The 27920-nt window shown below is 44.5% G+C and overlaps 1 protein-coding gene across 4 annotated transcripts in view; it reads left to right on the plus strand.

Annotated features, from left to right (window-relative positions):
* FLI1 (Fli-1 proto-oncogene, ETS transcription factor) overlaps positions 1 to 25732 on the plus strand; it is a 79356-nt gene extending 53624 nt beyond the window's left edge. For all 4 annotated transcript variants that reach the window (XM_062608767.1, XM_062608768.1, XM_062608770.1 and 1 more), the window contains 5 exons: positions 1577 to 1780; positions 8098 to 8166; positions 20939 to 21001; positions 22262 to 22309; positions 23268 to 25732. In XM_062608767.1, the coding sequence (XP_062464751.1) occupies positions 1577 to 1780; positions 8098 to 8166; positions 20939 to 21001; positions 22262 to 22309; positions 23268 to 23797 (914 nt within the window). In that variant the 3' untranslated portion in view covers positions 23798 to 25732. The remainder of the gene's footprint in view (positions 1 to 1576; positions 1781 to 8097; positions 8167 to 20938; positions 21002 to 22261; positions 22310 to 23267) is intronic.
* The last annotated feature ends 2188 nt before the right edge of the window (positions 25733 to 27920 follow it).

Genomic DNA, 27920 nt, shown 5'->3' on the forward strand with positions numbered 1-27920 from the left:
CATCCAAAACTTGGTTGGTTTTTTTTTCTTTTCGAAACTGAAGACAAATAACTCTTTCAATTACAAAAATAAAAAAAGAATCCTCCCTTGAATACTTGCATTGTAAAATTTGCAGCCTTGTGCCAGTGCTTCGAAAGCAGAATTCAAATTAGCTATTGCCAAAACATGAAGGAAATCCATCTTTCTTTCCCAAAGCAAAGGTGTGGGGTTATAACTGCCATGGTTAGAAGGCAGCATTAAGCAGCCCAGGTTTGCCAGAAGTTCACTGAGGAAAAGTCAGGGTTCTAATTTCAATATTCCTTAGTCTTGCTTCTCCATTTCAGGCTGTTATGCCAGAACTCAGGTGCCCAGGAATGCACCAGGTATAGCCACTACTTGACCTTTTGTGTCTAGGGATCCCTGCAGCCCAAACACATGCACTCTACAGTCCTGAGCGAAGGAACTGTTTTATACGCTATAAAATGTGTGGCAGAGGCATTTCTTGTCCCTCCCCAGAGCACAGCCTCCCAGCTACGTGTTTCTGCTCTGTTTTCGCAACTGCCTTGGGACCTGAGGTGTTGGAGGTTTATGTGAGAGGAATGTGTCAGCTATGATGGACAGATACATCTCCAAAGTTGAAGCGTGGCTTTGCAATCTTCTCCAGTTGCAGTAGAACATGAATTGGCAGCTTAGGTTTTGAGATGGGGAGCAGCAGCACAGGAAACGTCTGAAAGTGCAGATACGCTCTGAAAATGACTCTGTAAAAGGATATCGTGGCACAAATTCTTGCTGGGACTTTCTGATTTGATGCTCTTTGCAAAACGCAAAGGGTGAGTTCTTTTTTTAACCACTGATGCAGCAAACCATCACCATGGGGTCTGAAACTCCAGCCGGGTTCAATCTCTCTTGTACGTCACCGCCAGTAATAAAGATTCCACAGCTGGAGCTTTGCTGACAGTTGATAATGATGCATGAGGCAGTATAAAATCCACATTGCCCTCCAATAGGTTTTCCAGGGCTAGCGGAGGTAGGACTCTGTTCTTGTCAGCGGGGTGAATATTTGTGACTCAGAGATACATGGCAAGCTGTTCTGTTTAAGCAATAATATTCTTCCTTTTTCAGAGTCCCTTTGCTGACCATAAATACCACCATCCTCAGACTTTAAAATGCCATCTGTCGGGACTTTGTAATGTGCTTGTGAAGGATGGTGTGACTTAACACAGCACTGATGTCATTCTATAGCATTGCAGAACCAACACTGTGACATACCCTTTCACAGGGATGAATCTGCTTTTGGAAGCTTTATTCCAGAGTGAGAAAAGCCACAGTGAAATGTCACTTACGTTGTTCCCAAGCTTAGGCATAAGATTCAGGCAGGTGGAAGTCAATCAAAAGAACTTACCCAGAGGGTCAATGTGATTAGCCTGTGTGCCTTGAGTCTTGTTATAGCACAGTACTTGTTCATCTTGGCAAAATGCATTGGAATCTGTAAATTAAATACATTTGGTTGTGGAAACAACGGTTAATGCCTTGACTGGGCTACAGTGAGTGCTAAGGCTTGCATATAGCATTACTACCCTTTGTACTTTCCTGCCAGATCCCACCCTATGGACCCAGGACCACGTGCGCCAGTGGCTGGAATGGGCTATAAAGGAATACGGATTAATGGAGATTGACACCACCATCTTCCAGAATATGGATGGCAAGGAGCTCTGCAAAATGAACAAGGATGACTTCCTCCGAACCACCTCCCTCTACAACACAGAAGTTCTGTTGTCTCACCTCAGTTACCTCAGGGAAAGTAAGTACTGCCTTGACATAGCCCAGCCCTAGCACGACACGCTAAGAAGCTGAGTAATAAACTCCTAGAGGTCTTCCTGCAGGATAAATCGCAGGAAGAACGAGGAAGAAAGAGCAGAGAAAGGCAAGCAGAGAGAGCAAACAAGGAAAGGAGGAATAAAAAGTGGGTTGGAAAGTTAATTTTAACTTAGATGGAGTTACTGGTGCTATCAAGGAGGTGAAGAACTGAGCAGGACTCTTGAGAAGATTAGATGGTCTTACAGGCAATAAACCATCTGTAGCTGTATGATAAAAATACATAGATTTGCTCTGGAGATTAAACCAAATATTAACTGATGGGTCACGGGCAAATTTTCCCATAGCTTTGCATTTTGAGGGCTGTACACATTCCCCTAAGGCTCCTGGTAAACATTGCTTCAAAATAGGACCCACAACTGGCTGGAGCTGGGGATTTTCTGTGTTCCTGGAGGCCCAAATCTATGGAAAAGAGGAAAAAAGACAGGAGTGATTCCCTAAATGTAAGTGTGCTGAAGCAGACGTTGTGCAAACAGCCTAGTACTCAAAGAACAAGTTCTGCTGAACCTCCTTGTTGCTACTCTCTGCCCCATGCTAGAGTATGCTGTATTAAGCCCCTATGAGAGAAGCTGTGAGCTGTCTTCACTTCATCTACAAAATGGAGGTAAAAGCATTTCCTTTCTTCATTAAGGTGTGCTAGGGATGATTGTGTTATGATGAGGCCACAGAATTAGAGCTAAGTTCCTCATCCTCGAACATTTTTTGAAGTGAAGCAGCTTTTGTAGGAGTATAATTACTTGAGGACTGAAAAATCAGGAGAAAGAGCCATAAAGGAAGGTAGGAGGGCAGGGAGGGAAAGGAAAAAGTCTATTTTCTCCACTGAGCAATCAAATTGTGATGTAAAAGCAGCTGAAGATGTCTCCATCTGGCCAGTGCAATAAAGCAGCGAGGCAGCATTTATGTAGGGTGTTTCTTCAAAGCTCTTCAGCACTGCCTCTGCTAAAATCAGTGGGAGTTTTGCAGATGACAGTGGGACAGGAGTTAGATCACAGATGGGTGCCTCTGGAAGCCCCACCTTTATTTTTCTGGAGGAGTTGAGCCAAGGAAATGATTCACAACAAATAACCCAATTGTTGGATGTGAACAGTTTCTGTCCCTTGCAACTTCACCAAGAAATCGTTTCCCCTCCAAAATGATTTGCCCATTTCATCCTGTTTCATCAGCAAAGGGCTCACAGAACACTTTGAGATGATTGCAGATACAACCTTTTAACTAGGGTTTGCATACAGAATTACACACTTCTATGGGAAGTGGCAAGGCAGTTCTTAAAGCCAAACCTGCTTTGGCCAAACCTGCTGACTTTGGCTGGGAAAATCAGGTGCTTTGTAACCGGAAAAGTTGTTCAATTCCCACAAGATAAATACTCAAGTGAGACACTCGAATTGTCTTATTGATAAGACTTGAGAATTGACAGAAAGATATGAAGGAGGAGTTGTATGGGTTTTGACTCAAAGAACCAGGCTGAACTTGAAAAGGTTGGCAGAAGAGTTGAATTCTTCTGCTGCTTTAGCTCCAGACAGCATCTCCAGAGATAATCTCATGTGTTGGATATCCCCTTGCTTGGGGTGTTCAAAGAGAGTGTCAGGAATGAAATTCTTAATCTCATAGCATAACAAGCCTGAAGACCTCGATTCGTTTGCCACCTTTACCATTTGCTGCTGTCTATTTGTTCAGGAGCAAATTCCTGATTGATCCCACCTACCTTTCGATACCTCAAGTGCCTAAGTTAGTAGTCTGGTTACACTGAGCTCTCTTTTCTTTTATAGGAAAGAAGCAACAGGGCACACAGAAATTCAGGATGTTAGTCCCCTCATTCACACATTGCCTTTACATGCCTGAAATTAGGAGGAAGAAACCTTTGCCTCGGTTCCTCTGTGCTTACTTTCTGTAGAACGGAGCTAGTGATCCTGCCTTCTTGTTGGTCCAATCTGTGGGACAGGGATTGTGTCTCGTGCTTCTCAAGACCCAGCACCATGGAGCCCTAATGCAGTCACAACATGTAAGCACTGCTGCAATGCATGTTGAATAATCATCAGAAAAATATAGTGTTCTGCCAGGGCAATGCCTACAAACTATTACTTCTATGCTATGAAGCTAGTGCAAAACCCGAGCAGCTTTGCTGGCCTCAGACAGATCAGTTATTCCAGTTTTATATGGATGCATATGAAAGGAGAATTCAATCCTGGCCCATCCCCAGCTTTTATGTTTATAAATTTCTCCCCTCTCAGCCCCTTGGGCTGCTGTAAGACGTCATGCGAGCGCTGTCGCTATTAAAGCAAGCTCCTGTCTGAGTGGAGGTCGGGCAGCCTCTGAAGAGCATTCCTTTCCATGCAGCTGTTCCCAGCGCTGCCTTAATGACAGTCTGGTTTCTGGATTGCTGGTTAACTCCCTCATGGAGTAACGCCTCCGAAAGGAGCTTATTGTTTTTCCAGACTGATTTCCAGCGGATGTTTAGTGCCGAGCCTCTGAGCTCAGTGCCATGGGGAGATGGGCTTTTTGTTTCATGAGTTTTCCCCTTTTGGAAGGTTGGTTGTTTCTGAGACAACCAGCTCTGCTCCTGCTTAGGGTGGAGAGCACATCACAGCAGCAAAACCCAGGAGAACTTTGGGGATCTATAGGCTGGACTCCTTCTTGAGTCTCTCTCTTGAAAGGTGTTCATCCTCACAGGATGTTAAGATGGAGATGTGATGACTAGTGAATCCTCAGCTTTGGTGCTAGTGTTCCAAGTAACAAACCTGCTCTGAACTTTCCAAGCCTGTTGGCTAGCCAGGCAAGGAGAGACCCCCTGAAAATCAGCTTCCTCAGAAGGTTTTCAACATTTCACACTTCTGATCAGGGTGAAATCATTCTTAAAACTGCCCGTGAAGTACATTATTTAGGCACATCTGAGCCCAGATTGAAAAACTACACCAGTAACACACACAAGAGCACAACAAAAGCTCAATCTTAGGTTTGGCGATAGAAGGTTTAGATGAGCTGTCTAATACTGTCAGTACTAAACCAAACTCATAACACCTTTAGTCTTCAGGCATAACTTAGGTCTGGATCAGAATCATGCAGTTGTTTCCTGTTTCTGTGACCTATGGAAGCAGTCAGGGATATAGATGTCTCTGTTATGTAGATTTCAGGCTTGCACAACCCAGTTCTGCAGCATGCTCTATCCTTTGGAGGCTCTCAAAAGACTCCCCATTGTTTTTTCTTAAGGGAACTTACTGTCCACCCTCCTAAACCATTATCTTTGAGTGCTTCTTCCAGTTTCTTCTCCAAAACTGTGAAGCCATGCCTTGGCTTTTCCTTCTCGTCCATCCCCCTGCATCTTCGTTCTCCAGACTGACTGACTGCTGTGCTGGTATCTTTTTCAAACACAGTCTGCCTGGTGAATCCTCTCCAGCCAGCCAGCGGGCAGTGGGAAGGGAGATCTGAATGTTTTCATGCTATGTTTGGGATGAACATCAAAAGAACCCTGAACTGTCACCTCCTGTCCTTTTCCTTTCTAGTGATGGGGGGGTTGCTTGTGTGTGGTGTGTACAAATGAAAAGAGCCTGAAGGGGAAAGAATGAGACTGTGGCGAGAAGCAGAAGCAGAAAACTGCTTTGTGGTTTCGAGCCATATATTAATGCCAAACAAAACTAAACTGCTAAATGCAGCAGACCCTGATTCTACCAGAAGATGTGGAGGGAAAGCCACATGGCCTTCAGAAGGTGAGGCTAAAAAAAGACCTCCAGATTAAATAGACTTTGAGATGTTCCTGCATCTTGGGAGGATGAGCTGCCTTGTGCAAAGGAAGGCTTTGTGGGGGAACAAACTTTTCAGCTCCATTTTTCAGCCCTTTCCCATCTTCCCCTTTTATTAATGCAAAGGAAAGAAAAGAAGAAAGGAAATGGTGTGTGTGGGGGGGCACCATAGGGTGTAATATGTTTGATATTAATTATAGGAGAATAGCCCTGTGCTTTATTAATAATGCCAGTGTTTCCAGAAGGAGCTGATTTAATCTGAGGTGGCACTGACCCAGTGAGGGGCAGGGGGAAGAAGAACCAACCGAAACTTCACCGCACCATAGCTCTGCCCAGCGAGTAAGGGAGGGAGCAGCCTGGCCTCTGTCTGTCTGTCTGTCTGTCGGCCTCTCTCTGCCTGATCTGTGTCTCTGGCTTTCTCTCTTTTCCTCCTTCATTGAAAACCCTTAATAGGAAACACATTTCCTTTTCTGTGGTGTTCCCACCAGAAACCTCAGACTGCCGGGCAAAGGTGAGAACTTTGAGCAATTAAACTGGGGGAGGCGCCGTCCCTTTCCAGTGGCCTGGGCTGCATTTTCTTAGTGTAAAGTAGCTATAGGTTGATCCTACCGGCTTGTTCAGTGCTATTCATCACCCCACCCCCACCTCCTCAACCAGGCATTTGCAGCCTATTTAGTCATAGAAAACCCAGTTTCTGAATTCCCCAGCACTTCCCTGTCTCGCAGGGTCAAGCCAGGCTGGGCGCTGCGCTCAGGATCTGCTTCAAATAACCTGAAAAGGAGGAGTGGACAGGAGTTTCCCCACTTACTCAAGAAAGCAATGCCAAAGCCAGAAACCATCTGATGAAATGGTGGACAAAGCCGTTTTAATTCCCCCCCCCCATAGCAGCAAAACCCAGCCAGTCTCTAATTATTTAAGACAATCACTTTGGCTGTCTGCAGATTTCACAGCCAAAGGTACCCTTGGGTTCCCTTTGAACTCTTTACCTCCCAGTTCACCATGTTATCCATCCTGCTGTTTTGAAACATCCCCTGTCTTGCAGCATCTGGTAGCATCCATCCTCTAGTGAGTAGGCTTTGTTTTCCAACACCTTCTACCTCTGTGTACATGGTGGCTTGCACACATCTTTGGCTTTGTTTGCATTTGGGGAAGAAGATAAATCCATAGGAACACCAGGCCAGTAAGATCCAGCACCAGCAATTGGCTATTACTTCTGGCAGTGAACTGGCTAATCCTCAGCTCCCACAGGAAAGCAAGACATACTGTGAATACTACTGAGGGGCAAGTGAGGTCAGTGTTATTTGGGATCATGTGGATTAGAAGAATGTGGAGGCTGCACAGCTCAGCCACAGGATCCTAATCAGTTAGTGTTACAGTACCTGCAAAAGAGGTATTCTTAGCCCTGCCAAAGAATCTGGGGATGCTCAGGGGCAGCACAGCACTATATAGTATCTGTACTGTTTGCTCTTTGTGGCTTAGGACCGAGTACCTTAAATGGGACAGAATCTCACTGAGTAGAGGGCCATATAGGTATGAATAGCAGAAAGTGTCTGTAAAAGCGCTCCTCATACCAATCCATAGCAAGAGCAGTACCCTGCTCCAGTTCACAGCACCAGTCCCCACAGAGAAGGGCCTCAGCCCTGTTAGGAGCATTGCTGCCTGACACAGCAGAAAATATTCCAAAGAGATGCAGGAAAGGTGAGCCTAGATTATGTAGGGTAAGCACATATAACTAGACAACCATGAAATGTGTATTACATGGTGGCTTCCAAGAGCTCATGGGGCCTCTTCCTCCATATCCTAAAGTGTTTGAAGGAGAACCAAAGGAAAATGCTTAGAAAGGAACACTTTCACCATAGACAGTGCAAAACAAAGACCTTCCAATGGGTTCTTTTTTGTGCTTCTCTTGAATAGTTTTGTTCCAAGTGGGGCTGGATGGAAAGACCACTCTGAACCAAGAAAGCTACTTTCAAATTGCACAAGGCATGGGACGTGCTGGAGTATCAGTGATGGGTTTGCAGCTGTTGGCCCAAAACCAAGCATGTGACACTCTAAAAATGTTCAGATCCTGACAGTGCAATTCATGTCACTTCTCCTGCGTGTTCCTCAAACAGGAAAATTCTCTATCACAGCTAGAGAGAGAAAAGCTTCTTCCTTATCCTATTAACACAATCTGTGCCATAGTAATTTGTAGAGGCTCTGCTGTGACTGATATTGTACCTGTATAAATGTACTGCACAACCTTGCCCTTCTATAGCAGTTTTCAGCGGAGGACATCAAGACACTCAGTGATGGAAGGAAATGTCTTTTATTTTGCAAGTGGAGAAACAGTAGCACTTGTGTGACATTACAGCTCAAAGGCTTTTAAAGGAATTTCGTATCCATCATGCCTAACTGTCTGAAAAACTTGGTCTTTAGATCCTAGTGATAGCACTTCCTACCTGCCTGCACGGTTCTTTGCTGACAGAGTGCATTCAGACTGCAGTAACTCCTTTTCTTTTCATTACAGGTAGCTCACTGCTGGTCTACAATACTCCATCCCACACAGAAGCTTCCTCACGTCTTGCCACCAAAGAAGGTCAGCCTTTTTGATTATAAACGTCGCGACTTCCCATGCTCTCACAGTGGTTTTGACTGGGTTAAAACTAGGCTTTTTCCATCATCTCCTTGGCATGAAAGTGTTCTGATCTGCTATGCATGCAGAGCATGGTTAAAATAGAGTTATACACAATATGATGCTTCATCCGTGCTGAAAATCACACCCCTGCTTGTCCTTGGCAAAAATATCATGGCATAAAACATAGTTCTGTTCTTTTCACATGTGTATTATTGAGTTGATGAGCTGATAGCATATTTTCTGTTCTTTATGTGAAGCACTTTGAAACCTCAGGTATACAGCAAGAGCTGAGACACTATTTTTCTCTGAGTAAGCTCATAGTGGGAAGGATAAATTTTTCTCATGCTAAATTTCATTATAAAGTAAAGGCCACTCAGGTCTTCCAAAACCCATTCATAAATCTGTCAGCCAGTTCCCAGCAGCAAGGAAGACCAAAGTGTGCCTTTCTGACACTTTCATTTTGGAACATTTGGGTTTTCTTTTTCAAATAACCCCAATTTTTTACTCTATTACAAGTTCTGATCCCGTAGATAGAGCTGAGAAACCCTGAAGTTTTAAAGTTAATTTATGTTTGTGTATCCTTCAGTCAGGTTTTTCAGGTTTTCCTCTGCAGCTACAGCCCTTGTCCTTATTTTTAATGAAAAACTGGGTTCTCAGTCATGCTAAAATTATGAGAGTTGGTGTGAGGGGCATGATGCACATCCCTCACCTACATAAGACACTAAGTCACAGTTGGACTGATGAATTGCTTAAGGCCAAATAGGGTGTTAAAGACCAAGAATCAAGTCCTGTGTTCTGTAACATACTGTGTAGGACTGGGAGCCTTGAGTTTTGGTCTTCCTTTCCCTTCTGCTAACTGCGGGAACATTGGCTTCATTCACTAAACCATGTTCAGCTCCTCCATTTGAGAAGCTTCTGGGACAAGTGTGAAATCCCAAGGCTGCCATATGAGATAAGCCACCTAGAAGCAGTCTGCTCTTGTGCCGAGGCAGCTTCCTCATCTCATATATAAACATTTGTATGCTTTCCAGAGCATGGCTTCATTGATGAGCCACGAGTTTGCATTTCAAAGAATAGTGGGGAAAGGCAGAAAGTCTTTTATTGAAGTAGCTGGAGAGAGCCAGCACTTCTTTCTCATTGCACCACGCTATGTTTCATCCCCAACATCTGTCTTGGACTCTGGGCACAATATCAGCACTGGTTTTTAGAGCAGCTTCTTTTGTGCAGCATGTAACTACCCACTTGAGCTGTCTGTTCCATGGCATGCTGTTCTCTCTTCATGAGACAGGCATTAGTTGATAAAACATTGTACATTACAGAGACAAAACTGTTGAGGCTTTTCTGTGCCTGACTCCTTTGATGTTAAGAGTCATCTATTTAAAATTACTAAGAGCTAGGCTTGCTTCTATTTGAATAGAGCAGACACACATGCATGTGTTCCTCCCCAGTTCCCCCCCCCAAACAGATATGGACACATCCAAGACTGTGCTCTTTCTGTCTCAGGCCAGGTGGTTGCTAAAAATAGAGGGAAGAAGCTGTGATTTTTTTTTTATTCAAGAGAAATGCTCTGTGTAAAATTGCACTCCTCTGGATTTCCTGTACCCGTTATCTCTGCAAGTTGGGCCTAGAGACACTCAGGGAGAAAGAAAAATGTTCCTCCCCCTCTATTTTTACTACCCTCAAGTGTGTTTCCTTACTGCAGCTGACAGCAGTTTGCATTTGATTTCTGTCAGCCAGGCGTTTTTAACTTTACATGGTACTTTCATCATGTGTCAATAAAGGACAAAACACACCCACGGGACAGTCAAATAAAAGTTAAGAACTTGCATAGAAATGTTGAAATTCACCTATTCCTTTTCCAGTTCTTCCTGCAATGCAGAAATGTCCTCTGCATTCACTCATGGTCTAGAGAAACCATCCCACTTCAACCTCCCGCAGCCTATTTGTGCTCCAAATCTTATTTGTGAGATAAGGCGACAGGATAAGAGACATGTGAACATGACAGGCTGACAGATAAGGAATTGGGGGAACAGAGTGAAGTGTCTTGCCCAACATCACAGAAGAAACTCGTGATGGACGTAAAACTGGTCTTAGAATTCCTCAGCCTTTGTCTAGTCTGTTAAGCAGCAAGATTTTTCTTGCTTCTTTTTAGGGCTTTTTAATGGGCTCGGTTCAAGATGATGATATTCTTTTGGAAAAGGAATTTCAGCTTAAAAAATAATGATTTTTGGTTTTAATAAGTATTTTCTGTCTTCCTAACTTCTCAAAAGAGAAAACATTTTTCTTAACGTTAATGCATCTTGAATCTACTGTAAACATTTCTTCTCTCTATGCATGTGAATGAAACCAGAGAAACAACCTTTTTCCATCCACCTTCCCCTGAGGATTCCAAAGCAGCGGGAGGAGGTGATGAAATAGTACAATGCATGTCAGAGATAGGGAAAAAATACTGTTTTCTTCACTCCTCCAGTAATTCTTTTTGCACGTTCTCGCAGATCACACAGCTGATGCAAATAACCTGCTTGTGCAAATTCCAGGCGTGCTCTTTGCATACGCTTCCACTAGGCTTTAGACCGCATATTCCATCCGCATACTGTAAAAAGGAACCTACGTGGCGAAAAACTGCTTTCATAGCAGAAACAGATACTGTAAACTTACACAGCTGGTGCACGAAGGATCAGATAGGTAGAAACCTCAGGGTGTTCAAAGGACTCTTGCTGCCTGAGCTTCTTTGCTTCTGAGCCTCATAAACACTCAAAAGTATGGTATTTAGCGTCATTGGTACAAATTGTCTTCAGCTGCCTCTGAGAAAGAAATTGCTCTAATGAAAATCACCAGGATTTTTTTTGGCTGGGGAACCATTTTCTGGGCAATGAAACAAGGTCGCTCTCGTTGCTGAATGGAAAGATTTGTGTCCTGCTCCCAGCGCTCCACTGCCGAGATGGTCGGTTTCATTTTCCATCACTGTTTGGAGCAATGACTGACCTACTGTAGGTACTGGAGACATGCGAGAAGAATCTGAGCCCACATGGTCTGCCCAAGTCCAGGGGGATCTTAAATTGCTCGCCTTTAGAATGGTGTCATTTAAGTAGGTTTCCATAGGGAAATGGAAAGTATATTCACATACAACTACAGTTAGGAGGCCAAAGTGCTGTGTCCCGCATGGCTGTGAGCATTCTGGCCTCAATCCAAGGCATTTTTAAAGTCCATGCTTACTTTTAAGTATGTTGGGGTCTGCATAACTCCTGCAGCACTGCCCTCCATATGCCAGGCTCAGCCTAAGGCTGAGAAGAGTGGTAAACCAGCACTAACCCAAAGTCTCATAAATCCAACCTAAATTCAAGTAGCACACAGGAAAAACAGATCTGCTACCATCATTTTCAGAGAGGGAGGAAATTTGTATGTGAACACATGAATATGGATGTAGGAAATGAATGCGAAGGATTTAGTCTGTGGCTATCCCCTGTTTATGTTTGCATTATAGAAGTGTTTGTGTGAACAATGAGGATGTTTGGGTATAAGGTGTGTTTGCTTGTAGGTTTTCTTTGGTTGTTGGCAGATTTAAGTAGATAAACACATCGGGGAGCTCTGAAACTTACACAGCGTGGTTTCCTGTGGGTTTGTGCTTGTGAGCCCCTGAGGAAGAGTTTCCTGATGTTGGAGCATTTACTAAGATCTCTTACACAGATTCCCTGGTACCAGGCAAAATTTGAGGCCATGCAGCTGCTTTTCCTGCCATCAGGGCCACAATCTCTCTTCTCTTTTCCTTTCAGTTGGTGTAAACTCTTTAAACCCCATCATCTTGTCAAATTCAGTGACAACTTGGAATGACAGCCTCAAGAATTTGTGGGGGCCTGGAGAAAGAGAGGGGCAAAGCGACCACAGGCACCGTGGTTGCGTAAGCATGGTTCCCATAGGGAAAGAGTCTCAAATTCCCGCATAAAACGCTTCCCTTGAAAAGGCCATTTTTCAGGTGTGAAAAATACTGACCAGCTCCAGCGAATCCTTCTTTCGAGTGTGTCAGCAAGGCCTCGTGCTCGCAGCAAAGGTTGCAAACCCTGCGGTCTCGGCGGTGGCAGAGAAAAAGCAGCCGCGGCTTTGTGCCCTCTCCACTGTCTGTACAGGCTGAAACATTCGTCAACGATATTTGTGTGCCTGGTGATGAAATAGCCCGGTTTTAGCTCCGCAGCAGAAAAAGGGGAGGCTTTTTTGGTGCTTCAACTGTGTGGCCAACCCAGGGATTTATGATTTCAGGAGAGACAGTAGCAAGCGCTCCTCTCGGATTTTTCCTTTTTCCCTTTCTTTTTTTTTTCTAATTGTTTTCCTTTGAAATTCCAGAGTTAGTGTTTTGTCTGCTTTCTCCCTGACCCTCTTCGGAGGCAGGCGTGTGTTTTTTCACCAGAAAAACTGGGAACAAAGAATCGTTGTCTTTAAGCTGTAGCAGGCAGGAAACCCAACTCACAAGGGATCACCCTGAGCCAGCGCTGTCCCAGAGTAGACTCCAGTTCTCTGAATTCAACCTGACAGCTTGTCTGGAGCACTTTCTAAGTAACCATTATCCTTCCTTTTCTCCCAGCAAAAGAGCTATTATTTTTTTGCCTAGGGTGCACTGCAAGCAATGTTATTGCACATGGAGGGGGGGGTTTTGCATGTTTGCTGGGGTGCAGTCCCTCCTGTGAAAAGCTCTTGGAAGTTCTTTGCCTGGTTTACGAAGACAAGAGTAAATTTGTTTCCTGCTAGTGAGTTAAATGGGCAAACGCTGTGCAAAAAGCAACCGTGAGGTCTGCGCATGTGTCTCTTCCCTTCCCTTTTCTCTTTGCGTGTATTGCTGCATCTAGCTTTTTGCTGCAGGAGTACTTCTGCAATTTGAGTGGTTTGGAGCGCCAGCACATTAACTGGATGGCTTTATCTCCCTGCATGCTGTGGGGGTGAAATATGCCCAGTGCTGTTTGTGTGCAATCTGTATGTGTTTGGGATGGATGTGTACATAGATCCATGTGTGAAGGGTGCTCAGGAACGTGCCTTTCATACTGTGCAGTTGTCTGTGTTTTTACACAGTAACATGCCAGCGTATGGCTGTTCATGCCTGCAACTTGGCATAACATGTATGTTAACTGGCAAGAGACTGCTGCTCTGGGAGGGATTCTTAGGACACATACTTCATGCACTGTGCATTGGGACTTCTGCTGCTGCTATTAAGAAAAGCCACAACAACAACATCATTCTCATTGCTTCCTCTGGTCCTGTATAACGTGTCTTTGTCAGTGCTGCAGAGGGTGAGGCAGGCGGGGATCAGGAAGTTCCAGCTGGGGGTGTTTTTCTACCCACACTGGCACAACTGGGGGCTGTCTCCTGTGCCTCAAAGCAAACAGGGAGCGAGTCCAGATTTCAGGGGCCAGAGCTCTTGTCTTGAGAGGGGAGCAGAGCTCCAGGCTCTAGACTTGCAGTGCGTAGGAGCTCCTTCGTTTCACCCTGCCAGGACAAAGCTAGCAAGGGAGAGGGATCACAGATCCCAAGCCGGATCCCGGTGACCTGCCGCAGAAGGGACTTCCCTATGTGCAAGCAGAATGGAAGTCCTTTGAAAGTCCTGAATCCTGGTTCTGTGCATGCGCTAAGCTCCAGATCCTTGTGGCTTCAATCTAACGCTGAATCTAGTATTGGAATTATATTGAAAGCTTTTGATCGCTCTGATCTATGTTTCTCTAAGGACAGCAATGCATAACTGGGCTCTCAGCTACTTTCAGAGATTCCCCAAGTGAAATTTGTTCTTCATGCCCATGTTCTGCCACAGGTTTCTTGGTAAATCCAGCAGTCAGTCCCTTCGCACTTGGTTTGGATTGACTTCAGGTCAAAACCCAATGTTGTTCCAAGTCTGGACTTTGTGCCAGTTACCTGTAGAGCAGTTTAATAACAATGTAGAGATGTTTGAGAATATTGTTGTTAATTTTGAAATAATGGAATAGTCTGATCATGTAGAATGGGAGTTATATTGAAATTCTGCACTTAGCGTGTTTCTTCCTCTTAGTGGAGAGCCCTAGAATTACTTAATTCCACATCTGATCCCTGTGCTGGTGATTCTTTAGTGTAATGTTGTGGTCTTGAAGCAGAAATGAATGAGTTTGGTGCTTGAAGGCACTGCAAAGTTGAGAACAGTCAGAGTAATACTGGCTGTGAGCAGCATACCATGTGGCATATGTGCGAAGTAATTGTTTTAATTAGCAGAAACAGTAAGTTGAAAAGTAATTCACTGCAAAACAAATGATGCTGTGGCTGAGAGTGTGAGGCCACAGTGTACACAGTTAGGATACAGATGTTAACCTGTACCTGGGTGTGTGCCATAGGGCTAAATGCAGGGGAAGCTGGTTGCTAACTGCCTGAACCACCTCTTTGAAGAGGCCAGAGGAGTCCTCATGCTCTGCTTTCTAGTCCTGTTCCACTCTGTCAAACCTCCTACAGACAGATGACAGCATCCAGAGCCTTCACAGCTTTGTGCTAAGGAAAACTGCATCAAAGCAAACCTCTTGCTGCTGACACTGTAAGGTTTTGCTCTGTATGTATGGAGCATTTAGTATGTGTACTTGGAGTCAGAGTGGGCTGGGGAAGAACCTCACGGACTCTGCAACTTTAATGTTTGCTGCCATCGTTTAAAACAATGCGTCTAATGTTTCGAGGAGGAGCTGGAGGTGTTTTTGGCTTCCTTGCCCCTCCAGAAACCCACAGTCTAGGTTTCTGCTCTCCAACTGGCTTTAAACACAACCCCACCTCTTCAATGCGATCTCCAGGAGGTTAAACGCCGCGAGTGTGAGGGCTCAGCAGCTTGGCAGACCTTGCTTACATGTTTGCTTTGCAGCAGGAGTGTTTTTTGTTCCCATGCGCCCGCACTGGGGCTCTTCCAGGGTACCAGAATAGTGCCACCACACACAACCTTGCTCCGGGAGGGAAAGCGGTGAGGTCCCATGCCCTTCTTTCTCTCTCCCCCTATAAAGTAGTTGCCGCAAAATAGACCCCAAGTGACCACTTATATTAATCACAAGTCTGGATCCCCCAGGGCACCTGGTTCTGCTTTCCCCATTTAAAGAGGCTAATTTAAATTCCAGCCACCAAGCCAGAATCCTTTCTTTCTACTGAAGCAGAAGGACTCATGGCAAAAACCAGACTGTTCTGCATGGAGAATCCCATGGATCCCATAGCCCTCTTTAGATGGGCAGCCTGTTCCTTTCCCTTACTCTGATTTGCTTCATTTAAATGTGTAAGTAGAAGTCCTGTCTGGAAATACAGTGCCTGTGCTCCCTAACCAAGTAAGATGGGGGTGTTCTGTGTTTCTGGTTTGGGCTTTTTTTATGTCAGGAGAACTGTGGTCATCCAACCTTTGTTGTTCGTAAATCACCCCAAGATGCTGTGTTAAGGAATCCAGTGGATGATGGCTAAATGTCTACAGTCATTACTGTTGGTATTAATCGTCTGAGTTGGCAAGACAGACTTGGTCTGAGGCTGCCAATGCATTTCAAAGGGAAAGGCAGGCAGTGTCAGTGAGCAGCCAGACAAGTCACTGAGACTTGGGAAACTTACCTCTATTTCCTTCCTGGCTCTGTCTTCCTGACTCAGGACAAGCCACTTTCCATTCACTGGCTGTCTAATGTCCTTGGAGATATCAGCTCCAGTAGGCATAAATGGGGGGCTCTTCCTATTGCTTAGCAGCTGCCATACTAGTGAATCTAGATGCCTCCACGAGTTTGCTGCATGTGTGTTTCTCCAGACATCCTAGAATCCCAGAATGGTTTGGGTTGGAAGGGACCTTAAAACTCACCCTGTCCCTACCTGCCCTTGTAAACATCCTCTATAAAACTGACCTCAGAAAGATGGGGTATGAAAGCTTCTTGGGAGGTTTCAAGCCCTGTGACAGGGCTTCTCCTGAGGGAAATGTGATTTGCAGAGGCTGGGCTCAGTGTTTGGACGCTCCTGTGTTACATGTAGAGTTACATTTCAGGATGCTGTTCGATATGGACATGCAGTCCCATGGCTATTGTGTTAACCCGGCGTGTCACTGCCCATGGGGCTGACAGAGGAGCTAATGTTCAGAGCAGTCACTCTGCACCTTGACAGTGAGCCCCAGCAGCTCATAAAGCAGACAGTGGCTGGCTGGAAAAGAGCTGCTGCTGCCAGTGATGCCACGAATAGGATAAATATGCTAGGCTTTCCTTCCCAGCCTTGCTTGTAATTAAGGGCACTATGCCAGCACAGGCAGCATTTCAAACAAGATTCCCCTATAGCGCCTATAGCATTTAGTCCATAAATGACCCAGCCCCACTGCATCCATCCTAGAACAAAAAAGGCCTGACAAATGGGGATATTACCAGCCCAGTGCCCATTGTTCTCCTTCTTATCAAGGCTGGTAGCACAAAATAGTGACTGAATCTGGTTTGACTAATAAAGCTCCTATGGAGAGAGCAGGATGAAGGGGCTGTCAGCACTTAGCAAGCAGCTCAGGAAGCACAGGGACTGTGAGCCTGTTGTTCAGCTGAAATCCCCCCCTGGCTTCTCCCCTCCACCTCAAGCTCTCAGATTTATAATTTTTAAGAAGTTTCTAAAGCTTATCAGGGAGGCTTTGCTCTCTAATACATCATATCTTAAACACAGATTCCCCAATGGCTTGCTCATTGGACTGCATTCAGGCTGAAAGGTCTGCTAGGCATCTGGGATCATCTTCTCTGTGCTGTGGAAATCTGCTTGGGGATTTTCAGCTTGGTTTCCAAGGGAAGTGAGTCTGTGCGGGTCTGTCCATCTGCCCCCAGCAATACTGGAGCCTGTTAGTCTGTTTAGACTAAATATGATCCAGCGGTATGGGGAACAGAAGCAAAGTAGCACTCAAGCTGTGAGATGGGGAGGGGGTGTCTGTGGAGGTGGGCTGGTGGCTCAGTGGAGCCTGCCTTATCTTCCCAATGGCAGTGCCATGCCTCCCACACTTCCACAGCTCAATGTGCAGCCGTTCTCCTCCTCCACGTCCCACAGTCTCAGTCAGGGGATCCCTGGGATTCACTCCTTGGTTTCTACCCCACATCAAGCCCTTCTGTTGTTGCATCAGACAGCTTGACAAGAAGAGGTTTGGGTAATTTAGTTCATCTCTTGGACCTTCTCAATGCCCGCTGCTAATTTTGCCATGTTCTGAGCTTTTTGTCAGCCTTCTTTCACCACTGCGTTGTTTCTGATTTACATCAAATCACAGAGGAATCAATAGGCTTTGAAAGGGGAGTTGCACAGCAGAGGATGAGAACTTCCAAATAGCACGGAGGGTGGAGAGGTAGGAGCCAAGGGACATTTGGGGTGAGAAAGCATAGACCAAGGTTAGAAGGGGTCCAGAGACCAATGCTATGCAGTCTGCTTTCTGGGAAAGACATTTCATCTGGGAAAGGCATGTAAAGCCTGAGAAAAGTGCATTTATGCATGTAAATAAATAACATGATATTTAACCTTCTTCCCAGGCGTGCTGTGAGTGTGAATGTTTGCAAAGCTGTGAGATCCTCAGTTGAAAGGTGCTGTGAAAGTGCAAAGCATTATTAATATCCTTTACCTTACTCATAATAGCGTATGCATGCATTCTGGGGAGTTTCTGGACATAAACCAGACAGCTGCAGAATGACATTTCTTGAAAGCATCTATGATTTATTTTCTGCTCTTTAATTCCATTTTGTATTGAGCGCACATTTGTCATAGGACTGTTGTTCCACTGGGCCTTTCAAGTCTGAAACAGGCTTGGGGACCTGATCCTTAGCTGGGATAAATTTACCCTTAACTCCACTGCAGCTATTTGCTGCTTTACACCAGAAGAGGACCTCAGCACAAAGCTTCCTAATTGAATTTCCAAGTTTTGGTGTAAAATCCAAGTGGGTTTAAGGGCAGATAAGACTCACCCTGTCACTAACTGTCTGGCTGGAGTTCTGTAGGATCCTTTTGAGTCACTGAGTGTCAAGTCTTAGGAATGATGCTGTTTTTGCAGGAACTTGAGTCTCTGGATAGGTTCCTTGGCTCTGCCTTTTCCATTTTGTCTTAGACATGCTCAGCTTTAGAGCCTGGGCCTGGAAGCTGGGCGGGCTGCTGTGGTTCTGTCACACTGCACAGCTTTGTGTGAAAACAAAACCAAAATAGCTCAGTGCAGTTGGGCTTTGTTTTTTTGAGAGGGAAACAAAGAGTTGGAAACTCGCAGTAGCTGATTGCACACATTCAATAGCTGTGCCTGTATTGCTAACTATCATGTTTAATGATGCTTAGCTAAGCCTCAGCCTAACTGTGTGCTGGGCTGCATCCACAGCAGTGTGAGCAGCAAGTGGAGCTGTTGGAGCATGTCCAGAGGAGGCCACGGAGATGCTCCAAGGGCTGGAGCAGCTCTGCTCTGGAGCCAGGCTGAGAGAGCTGGGCTGGTTCAGCCTGGAGAAGAGAAGGCTCCTGAAGGGGAGACCCCTTAGAGCAGCTGGAGAACCACTCTGGATCCTCTAACACCCAAGCAGCCAAAGCAATACATGCCTGATCAGCACAACTGATTGTAATAATGTCACTTGCTGCTAAAAAAACCCTCAGGAGATGCATTTTACACACTTTCTGTGACACTGTGAGCAAAGCAAGCTCCTCCCCTGTAACAAAGTTTCTCCATCTGGAGGAGGAGGAGGATCATCTGTCCAGATGATGGCCTATTTGTTTGCTCAAAACATGCTGATGCATCTGAATCAACCAGCCCATCGGTAGCAGTGGATTCACTTGGGTCAGTTATCTGACCCAAAAGAATCAGAGAAAATGGAAAATTTTCCATGAGTGCTGCTACTTTTTGGAAAGGATTTTTTTTTCCCCTAATATGAAACGAAGTTTTCTGCTGGAAAATTAATTGCCACCTTTCTTCTGAACAGGATCACTGTGTGAGTGACGTTTCCATTAGAATTACCTAATGGTAAAGCTCTTTCCGACTGAGCTAACCAAAATGTACTTTAGCATCTTCATCAGTGGCAATTTCTGAAGATTTGCCTTTCTCTCAATGCAGAACTCTTATGGCTTTTTTCCAAGTATTTCCCCAAACATTGCTCTAACATCTCCGGTTGTAATACCTTGGAAGGATATCCCAGGGGAGAAATGAAAGTCAAAGACTGACTGCAAAGAGGACATGGGAAAAGCCAGTGGTTACTTCAGACGTCGTCCTTGCTCTCCTGCTTCCTGATAGAGCAGCAGCCCAAGCTCTGTGTGCACTCAGACAAAGTTGGGATTTGCACAACGGGTTTCCAGCAAGGAAAATGCAAACAGCATCTTATTTATAACAACTGCTGAGGACAGAGCCTGGGGATAAATTCCCCAGCAGCACTCAGCTGCAAACCCCTTGCCAGCCATGGGAGCAGGGACAGGGCTCACTCTGGAGACAACAGGGCTGGGGCTGCCCATTTCCCTCCTTCAGAGATGTCCCATCGTGTCTTTGTCCCGGGCTGGAACTGTAGGGGTTTGTTTTTCAGGCTGATCTATTTGCAGCGGGATTTGTGGGTTCTGTAAAAAAAAAACAACAAACCAATCAAAATAGAAAACTAAAAAAAAAAACCAAGGAAGAAACCAAATGAGGAAAATAAAAATAAAACCAGGCAGATTCCACTAGCTCCATGTTCCCCCATTCCCCTCTCTTCCCTCCTCCTCTTTCTCTCCCTCTCTTCCCCTCCCCTTCCCTCTCCCGGCTCTGTTTTCCTTTTCATGCCAATAACTAGAAGGCTGTAATTTCAAAGCTGCAGCGGCTTTCCCAGCGCCGGGAGGAATGTTCAAGTGCCTGGGATGTTTCTGCAGGGAGCTGTGCAGCCCCGCTGTGCTCTGCAGCCTGGCGAACCGGGGCACAAGGCAGTGCTCAGCCCTTCCCAGCAGCACGGGCAGAGGAGCATTAGGAGTGTCAGTCCGGAGGATGTTTTATCCTCTCTCCTTAAAATAGCTGCCTCGTTGTGCACGTCAAGTCTTTGGGTTTTAAAGTTGCCATGTATTTTCTGGAAATAGGTTCATCTCAGCTTCCTTTTCTGCCCACGGTCTTCTGTCACCTGGGCGCAAGCGAAAGGGTGGCTCCTTTTGGATGGGATGAGTTGCACCCCAAACTCCACTGAGTGGGGTGCAACTCCATGATCAGATGTGTCAGGCTCAGGCATCACCCAAAATGCTAGTCCCAGACAGAAATGATACGGAAGGAGGAACAGACATTAATGTTAAAGGATTTTATAGAAATGGCTGTGATGTTCTCAACAAGATCTTTGATTTGATAAACCCAAAAGTTTTTGTGTAAAAACATTTGATTAAATCCATTGATTAATTAATTTTTAATTAGATTAATTAAAACAAGAATTTGCATTTCAAAAAAATTATTGGAAAAAGTTCCAATGTGGAAGAAGGTCAGAATTTATACATTTAAAAAATCCAGGTTTCTGTTCAAAACATGGGTGTAAACACAATGGAAGGTCAGTTGAAATAAAAGACCGAAGTCACTAAAGGGATTACATACTATTTTCCTTGCCTCGCCTGCGTATTTTCATTTTACAGTGAAATCTTTAATTTCTAGTCAAATCTCTTCATTTTGTAATGCATTTTCAGAAATATCAGCTGTTGAGATTGGAAAACTTTTCCCATCCCAGTTGCTTTTATTCCAATTCAATGTATCTTGGACTTGCCTTGTTCTCTGCTCATTCCTCCTTCTCAGTTCTAGTACACATAAGATCTTTCTCTGTTTTTACAGGCCCTCCTGTTGCAGGGACACAGAATGTGAACAAGACAACAGAACAGCAGCGGCCCCAGCCAGGTAAGTGTTGATTGTGTCCTGCTGCATTTGCTAGGTAGTTCACTAGACCGGGTGAATACATGTGTCAAGCAGCACAGCACAGACAGCAGAGCCTGACAGGGAAGTCTCGGAATAATGAGTCAACAGCAACCAAACTGTTTCTGTTTTCCTGCGTTGTCCTTCCCCATTCAAAAGAAACATCCTTGTTTCAGCTGAGTCACGTGCAGTGCCCAGCACGAGCTGCATCTCCTTTGAAGCACCCCAACGTGCTGCGCTATAGGTGGGGAAGCAGCCAGGGGCACGGAGCTGCTGATGCTGCACTGGTGGAATGTCTGCTCTTTACCTCCTCACCTCGGCCGCAGGGATGGTCGGTGGAAGTGTCTCCAAACAGAATCAACAGGGCTTCCCCTGCGTCAAAGAAAACCAAATAAGAAAAGCGAACCCTGTTGGGCAGCAAGCAGTGGTGTTTCCTGCCGGTTTCCCAAGGGGCCTTTGAAAAGCTAAATACCACCTTCTCTGCTTTGCACAGCTGCTTTCTATCCCTTCTTTTTTCTTAGGGGGTTGGTTCTTTTGGCATCGATTCAATCCACGAGCAAATGCTATAGATCCAAATCACCAAACTCAGAGAGGAGCAAAGGAGAAGTGTAGAGATTAGGGCTGAGGAGGCCCCTGAAAAAGGGAAAGAATTCATTCCTAATAAATGCATTGTGGGGTTTTCAGGAAACACTCAGCCTCGTTGGAGCCAGTGATCAAAATCGTGTTACTCCCATCTGTCTAATGCCCTGTTTGCTTTGGTAAGGGGGAGTTGGGTGAGCATTGCTTTCCCTCATTTCAGAGGGAAGCAAGCTCAACTGCTAACAAGTGAATTTGCAAATCTCATCTGCTGTTCAGCTCTTTTTATTAGGAGAAATATATTTGCTCCTGATTTGTCACTGTTCTACTATCCCACGCTTCTTTTTTTCCCGTTTCATGTTTTCTAGCTGACACATAAGTGTAGGGTATGTCCAAAGAGATTACAGACTTTGAAAGCAGGCAAGTCTGAAAGCGGTGCCAGAAACACTGTGCCATTTGGGATTCCATAAATAATTAGTGGTTGTTTGCTAAAAAAGAAAGAAGGAACAACATCAGGTTTTGTTCCAGGCCCTAGGAGGAGAGACAGTAAGAGTAAAGAAAGAAAATGAACATTTGAACTGGTTTGCAGAATAAGCAACAATGAACTGTTTTTTTCTTTTGGATAAATCAGGTTTTAAAATAGCTTTTATTGGGTCTTCTTTTTTTTAGATCCCTATCAAATCCTGGGGCCCACTAGTAGCCGTCTTGCCAATCCAGGTGAGTTTGCTTTTACATTTCAGACCACCACAATCAAAAGGGTTAGCTACTGGATGAGTAGCTGTTGCTCTCTACCACCGGGGTAGCCATGAGAGACATTGACCATAGCAGCTGTGCTCTCATGAGTGCTTTTGCAAACCTTCTTACAGAAAAGTGAGGAAAGTGGTACAACATCATCTTTGTCAGGACAAAATCACCACCCTGAATGTTCTTACCCAAAACTAGCATTCTCTGAGGAGAGTTTTATGGGGGACTTCAATGCTGGTCTCTCAGATTTGCAGTGCAGGTTAGTTTTTCACTGTCTGCTATGGATTAGCTGAGTGAAAGGCACAAAACACCTCTGAAACTCACCATGTAATAACTGTCCCTAGAATGTCATCCATAGAAAACTAACTTTAGGTGGTGAGACCTGGAGTGAATGTTGCTTGTACTAAAGAAACTTGTACATGTTGAATGCTGATAAGGAAACTTCCTCATGTGGCTCTTTACTATGAGTATAACCACACCAAATAAAACCAAGAGTCACTTAGTCTGGGGGAGAAATAGTCTTATGTTACGCAGATCACCAACTGGAAAGAAAACTGTAGGTATCCAAAACAATATCCATGGAAAACAGTAAGAAACCAAAGAGTTGGAGTATACTGTGTTAACTGCTCCGTGAAGAGCTTTGCAGAGCAGTATGCTCGGGAAAAAGCCTGTTTATGAATAGCCCCAAGATTTTAAGGCCAAAGGCGACCATTATGAAATCTAATCTGACCTCAAACTCACGAACAGAACAAAGGGTTGACTAACTTGTTTGCTGGGAACAGTTTATCCATTCCTACGTAGGGCTTTCTAAAGCTTGAAGGACCAGTTCCCAGTAAAGATCGAGATAGTCCTTCTGTTTCCTGCCTTTGTCTTTGCTTTTAAGCAGGAAACACAATGTCATTTCCTTTCCTTTTTGGCTTGCCTCTCGCAGGGAGCGGGCAGATCCAACTGTGGCAGTTCCTTCTGGAGTTGCTGTCGGACAGTTCCAACGCCAGCTGTATCACGTGGGAAGGGACCAATGGGGAATTCAAGATGACGGACCCTGATGAAGTGGCGCGGCGCTGGGGAGAACGCAAAAGCAAGCCCAACATGAATTATGACAAGCTGAGCCGAGCCCTCCGATACTACTATGATAAGAACATTATGACCAAAGTGCATGGCAAAAGGTATGCTTACAAATTTGACTTTCATGGCATTGCCCAGGCTCTTCAGCCTCATCCCACTGAATCATCGATGTACAAGTATCCATCAGATCTCTCCTACATGCCGTCTTACCATGCCCATCAGCAGAAGGTGAACTTTGTACCCCCGCACCCCTCTTCTATGCCTGTCACATCATCCAGTTTCTTTGGAGCAGCCTCACCTTATTGGACCTCCCCTGCAGGAAGCATTTACCCAAACCCCAATGTCCCTCGCCATCCCAATGCCCATGTATCACCACACTTGGGCAGCTATTACTAGATGCTTTTATCTTCAAGTGGCCTTTATCAGTCTGGTTGGACCTTTTCTTTACTTCTGGGATTTTTATGTTGTTTTGGGGGACCCTTAATGGAATATTGTGGCCTTTCTGGGGAAGAATTAAAACTGGATATTGGTTATTCCTGGACCAAACCTTTTACTTTTGTAACTTTGCCTCTTGTGTCTTGAACTGAGAGATGGATGCTTCTTTGGGCCAGTACTCTGCATTTTCTTTGGTTTTTAACGCTTATGTCCTCTGTATGAATTGACTATGAAGATTGTTTGCCATTACCTGGAGCGATTATTAGCTTTTTGATGTGAGAAGTTTTTCAGGATTCAAAGGCTTTTGACGAGACATAGATCCAAGTGTGGGTTGTAGGAAAAGATGACTACATGGGGGTTTTTCTCACTGTGGAGAGGGTAGGACACTTGACCATTCAGTGGAGGACATTGGGCTGCAGGGGACCGCAACTGGAATCTTAGCTTTAAGGCAGATGAGGATGTTCACCCAACTGGAAATTAAATATATATATATATTCGTATATATATATGTACATGTATATTTTAAGAAGTAAAGGGCATTGAAGGAACTTTTCTAGAGTGTACAACTTCATTAGACTGTGTATTAACTCCAGAAACAGCAGCAACCAGAACAAAAAGTAACCTAATGTCAAGCACAGACATTCCTTGAAAGCAAAAGTGAAGGAAAAGAAATGACAGCAGGCCCCTGAGCTCTGCCAGAGCCTTAGGGATCGCTACAAGCTACCGATTCGCGAACGCTGTGCGTTTGTCAGACCGTCATCCAAAGGGTCAACAAATCAGAAGGCAAATTACTGTATAAATTATGCAGAGTTATTTTTTTCCCTATATCTCACAGTTTTAAAAGGAAGAGTAAATAAAACGAGTTGACCTCGGTCACAAATGCAGGTTTGTTGTTTTTTTTGTTACTGTCAGCTCAGTTGTTTGTGGGTTGGTTTTGTTTTTGTTTTAATGTAATTTGTACATCTTTTCAATCTGTACATTTGGGCTGGAGCTTTGTACTTTTTGCTAAAAAAAAAAAAAATAATAGAAAAGAAAAGAAAAATTAAGACAGGAGTAATGTATCTGCTGGGGAGAGCCTTGGTCCTGCAATTGGATCCATAATGACCCCCGAAGTAGCCAGAAACCTTCCAGATTTCCCTGGGTCTGTCTAGATGAGAGTTTGTTCTTGCGTTGGCCTGTCTGCAAATTAACTCCCCTTAGTTTGCATTGAAGTTGATTGAAAGCATGTAGCAGCAACTGTTTAAGTACTTTGGATGATTTTGCACCAAAATCTTGAACTTTGGAAAGATCTTAACCACTTCTTTGATAAAATTATCCAATATTTCTCCTAACATCTTTTGGAAAACTCTCACCAGGGCTTTTCGTTTCCAGTTTAAACATTCAAAACCTCTCAGGCATCTCTAATTTTGCACATGTTAGTTCGATGATCCACAAACGGCTATAAAGAGAAGAGTAAACCACAAGCATTTGTGTTTTAGAACAGATGTCTACAGGGGGGTGAGACTTCCATGTACAACCTATTAGCTCACTTGTATTAACTGGCAAGCAATTAACAGGATCACAAATATCTAGTCTAGACATAACCTCTGGGACTCTGTGTGGGTGAAAGATTTGGTCCATGTGCATCTGATTGCAGGACGGGAGCCTCAAACCAGAACGTTATAGTCTGCTCATAACTTTAAACAGAAGCACTGATGCCATTATTTAACAGAATGGAAAAATCAGATCGAGCTAATCAGTTTAGGTCTTAGTGCTTTCGGGGTGTTTATAAGTAACATTACTGCAATAATCGCAAAATCTAAATATGAAGAAATTACCCATTGAAATGGGGCTTTTGCTACTATATATATGCAATGTACTTTTTGGATATTAAAATATATATAATTTTGCAAGCTATCTTGGTGTTTTTTTTTTAAAAAAAACTGTATTAAGTGTTACAATGAAACTGTTGTATGAGGAGGATGATGTAAAAAAAAAATGTGACAAAATAAATGGTGGTTTTCTTCTCTAAGGCATCATATTGTCCCACTCTCTCCCTCCCCTCTCATACCTGCAGATAAAGCATGATCTTTGCCTCTAAATTAAATTGAGCTAAAAAGGAAAGCAAAGCAGCTTCGTAGTAGTGGCGATCCATCCTTATCACTATGAAACAATATCAACCTCTTAGTCCAGAAAATCCATGTCTCTGGAGCTGGTGTTTGTCAGACCAAATTCAGTTATTGAAGTGTCTAAATCCAAAACTCAGGCTCCATCTTTTGCCCACGGAGAGAGAGAGGGAGAGACACAAAGTGGTAGAGCAGCCAAAGCTCGAGGAGGTGAAGTGTCTTGCATAAGGACAGTGGCAGGCCCCCGTGATGGGGTCACAGCACTGTGTTGAGAGCCATGACTGCCCCAACAGACATCTCCATCTCTTTGCTCCTTAGAGTGCTCAAGAAGCCACTGACCCAAGGTAGATGTGCAATGCTGAATGTATTACCAGCCTGCTGCTCGTGTTTCCCACCTATCCCCAAACCCCAGGGAAAGCCAGTGCTCCAAAGCATTCCTGAGATGGAGTAAGAGGCTGCACAAACAAGCACTGCCAAGGAATCTTCTGATTGTGTATAAAGGTCAAGCAAAGGCACTTCCTGTATTTTTGCAGACGCACGGTGGTCCTGAGAGATAGCTTGATCTTTCTGCCGATTTGATAAACCCTTAGAAACACATAACTGCACAAGCACACCATTTCCTTCCTCCACACACAACCTTTTGTTGCTTCGTTTCTAGTACAATAGCTTTCGCTGGCTTGATTAGCAAGCCTGGGCTCTGAAAAAGAGTGATGTGAGTATGTTCAACCACCAAAGAGCTGTTCCCTTTGTGTACTCAGACATAGTTGCTCCATTTAGTCATTAGAGCGAGTGGTTTTTTGCTTATCACTATTGTTTTTACTATAGTGCTATCCAGATTCATTCTGGCTATGCATCATCAATAGAGATATCAACTGGTTTATTTAAACATGGTGTGCCTGCCCAGTTGCCAGGAATAGGAACATCTGAAGACTGGGGTTGCAAAGACATGGTGCAAGGCAGAATCCGCAGGTTATCAGAGTGCAAAGATGTCTTTGTAGGCCAAACTTGGGCAGCAGGATCCTTGGTGAAAAGACTTGAAAACAACTAGCGATTTAAGAAGTGTCTATTCCCAACTTGCAACACCTCAAAGGAGCCCAGACTGAGGTGGAAGGTGATCAGCAGCATCCATAGCGCAGGTCCTTTCTGTTTCCTTTCAATGCTTCTCTTCAGGGTACTTGGTGGTATTAATCTTTGCAAGGATTTCTTAATATTCAGCTTTAGATAGAGTTTGCTGCACACAGCAGGCTGTATTCCCATGGAATAAAGAGATCTCACACCAGTGTGCAGACAGCCTCAGACTGGTGAGGCACTTCCCAGGCACCTTTTAGCTCCTTCATAAGATCTTATTATTCCATTCCTCAGGTAAAGGACAAGTAATAACATACAGATGGGAGCAGTGCACCTGTACCCTGATAGCAGCCCAACTTTGCCATCTTTGAAGCTTTAGGGGTGATAACAGGGGCATCTCCCCTCACAACCCACATTTCTGGGACACGCTGAGAGAAAACAAACAAGGAATTTGATGGTATTAATGCTACTTCTTGCTTTTCCCAGGAGGAGCAGGCAGATGGAACTCAAATATTTCAGGCTTAAGTCAGAAAAGTTACCAAACAGATGGCTGGGATCACATGGTTGTGAGCTGTGAGTCAACAGGGATGGCAGAAAACCTTCCCTGCATTGAAGTTCAGAATTCAAACCTCACCAGGAAGCTCAGCTCCCATTGAAATCAGTGGTAATTTAGCTATTAATTTCTAGTGATTGAGTATTTCTGTTCTCCTCCCCAGGCTCAAACAGGGAATGGGATCTAGCTTAAATATGCCAAACTAGAATGAGCTTTACATTTCACCTCCTATAAACAGATATTTCCTATAATCCCTGGATGCCAGAACCCATCCTCTAGCAGCTTAACTGCTTTTATATACCTAAGAGTTGTACTCAGAAGGTGAATTTCCAAACAGCTGCAGATATCCAACACGCAT

Source organism: Pezoporus occidentalis, unplaced genomic scaffold, assembly GCF_034315485.1.
Source record: "Pezoporus occidentalis ecotype Australia unplaced genomic scaffold, CSIRO_AGI_Poc_V1 ctg130, whole genome shotgun sequence".
Lineage (NCBI taxonomy): Eukaryota > Metazoa > Chordata > Aves > Psittaciformes > Psittacidae > Pezoporus > Pezoporus occidentalis.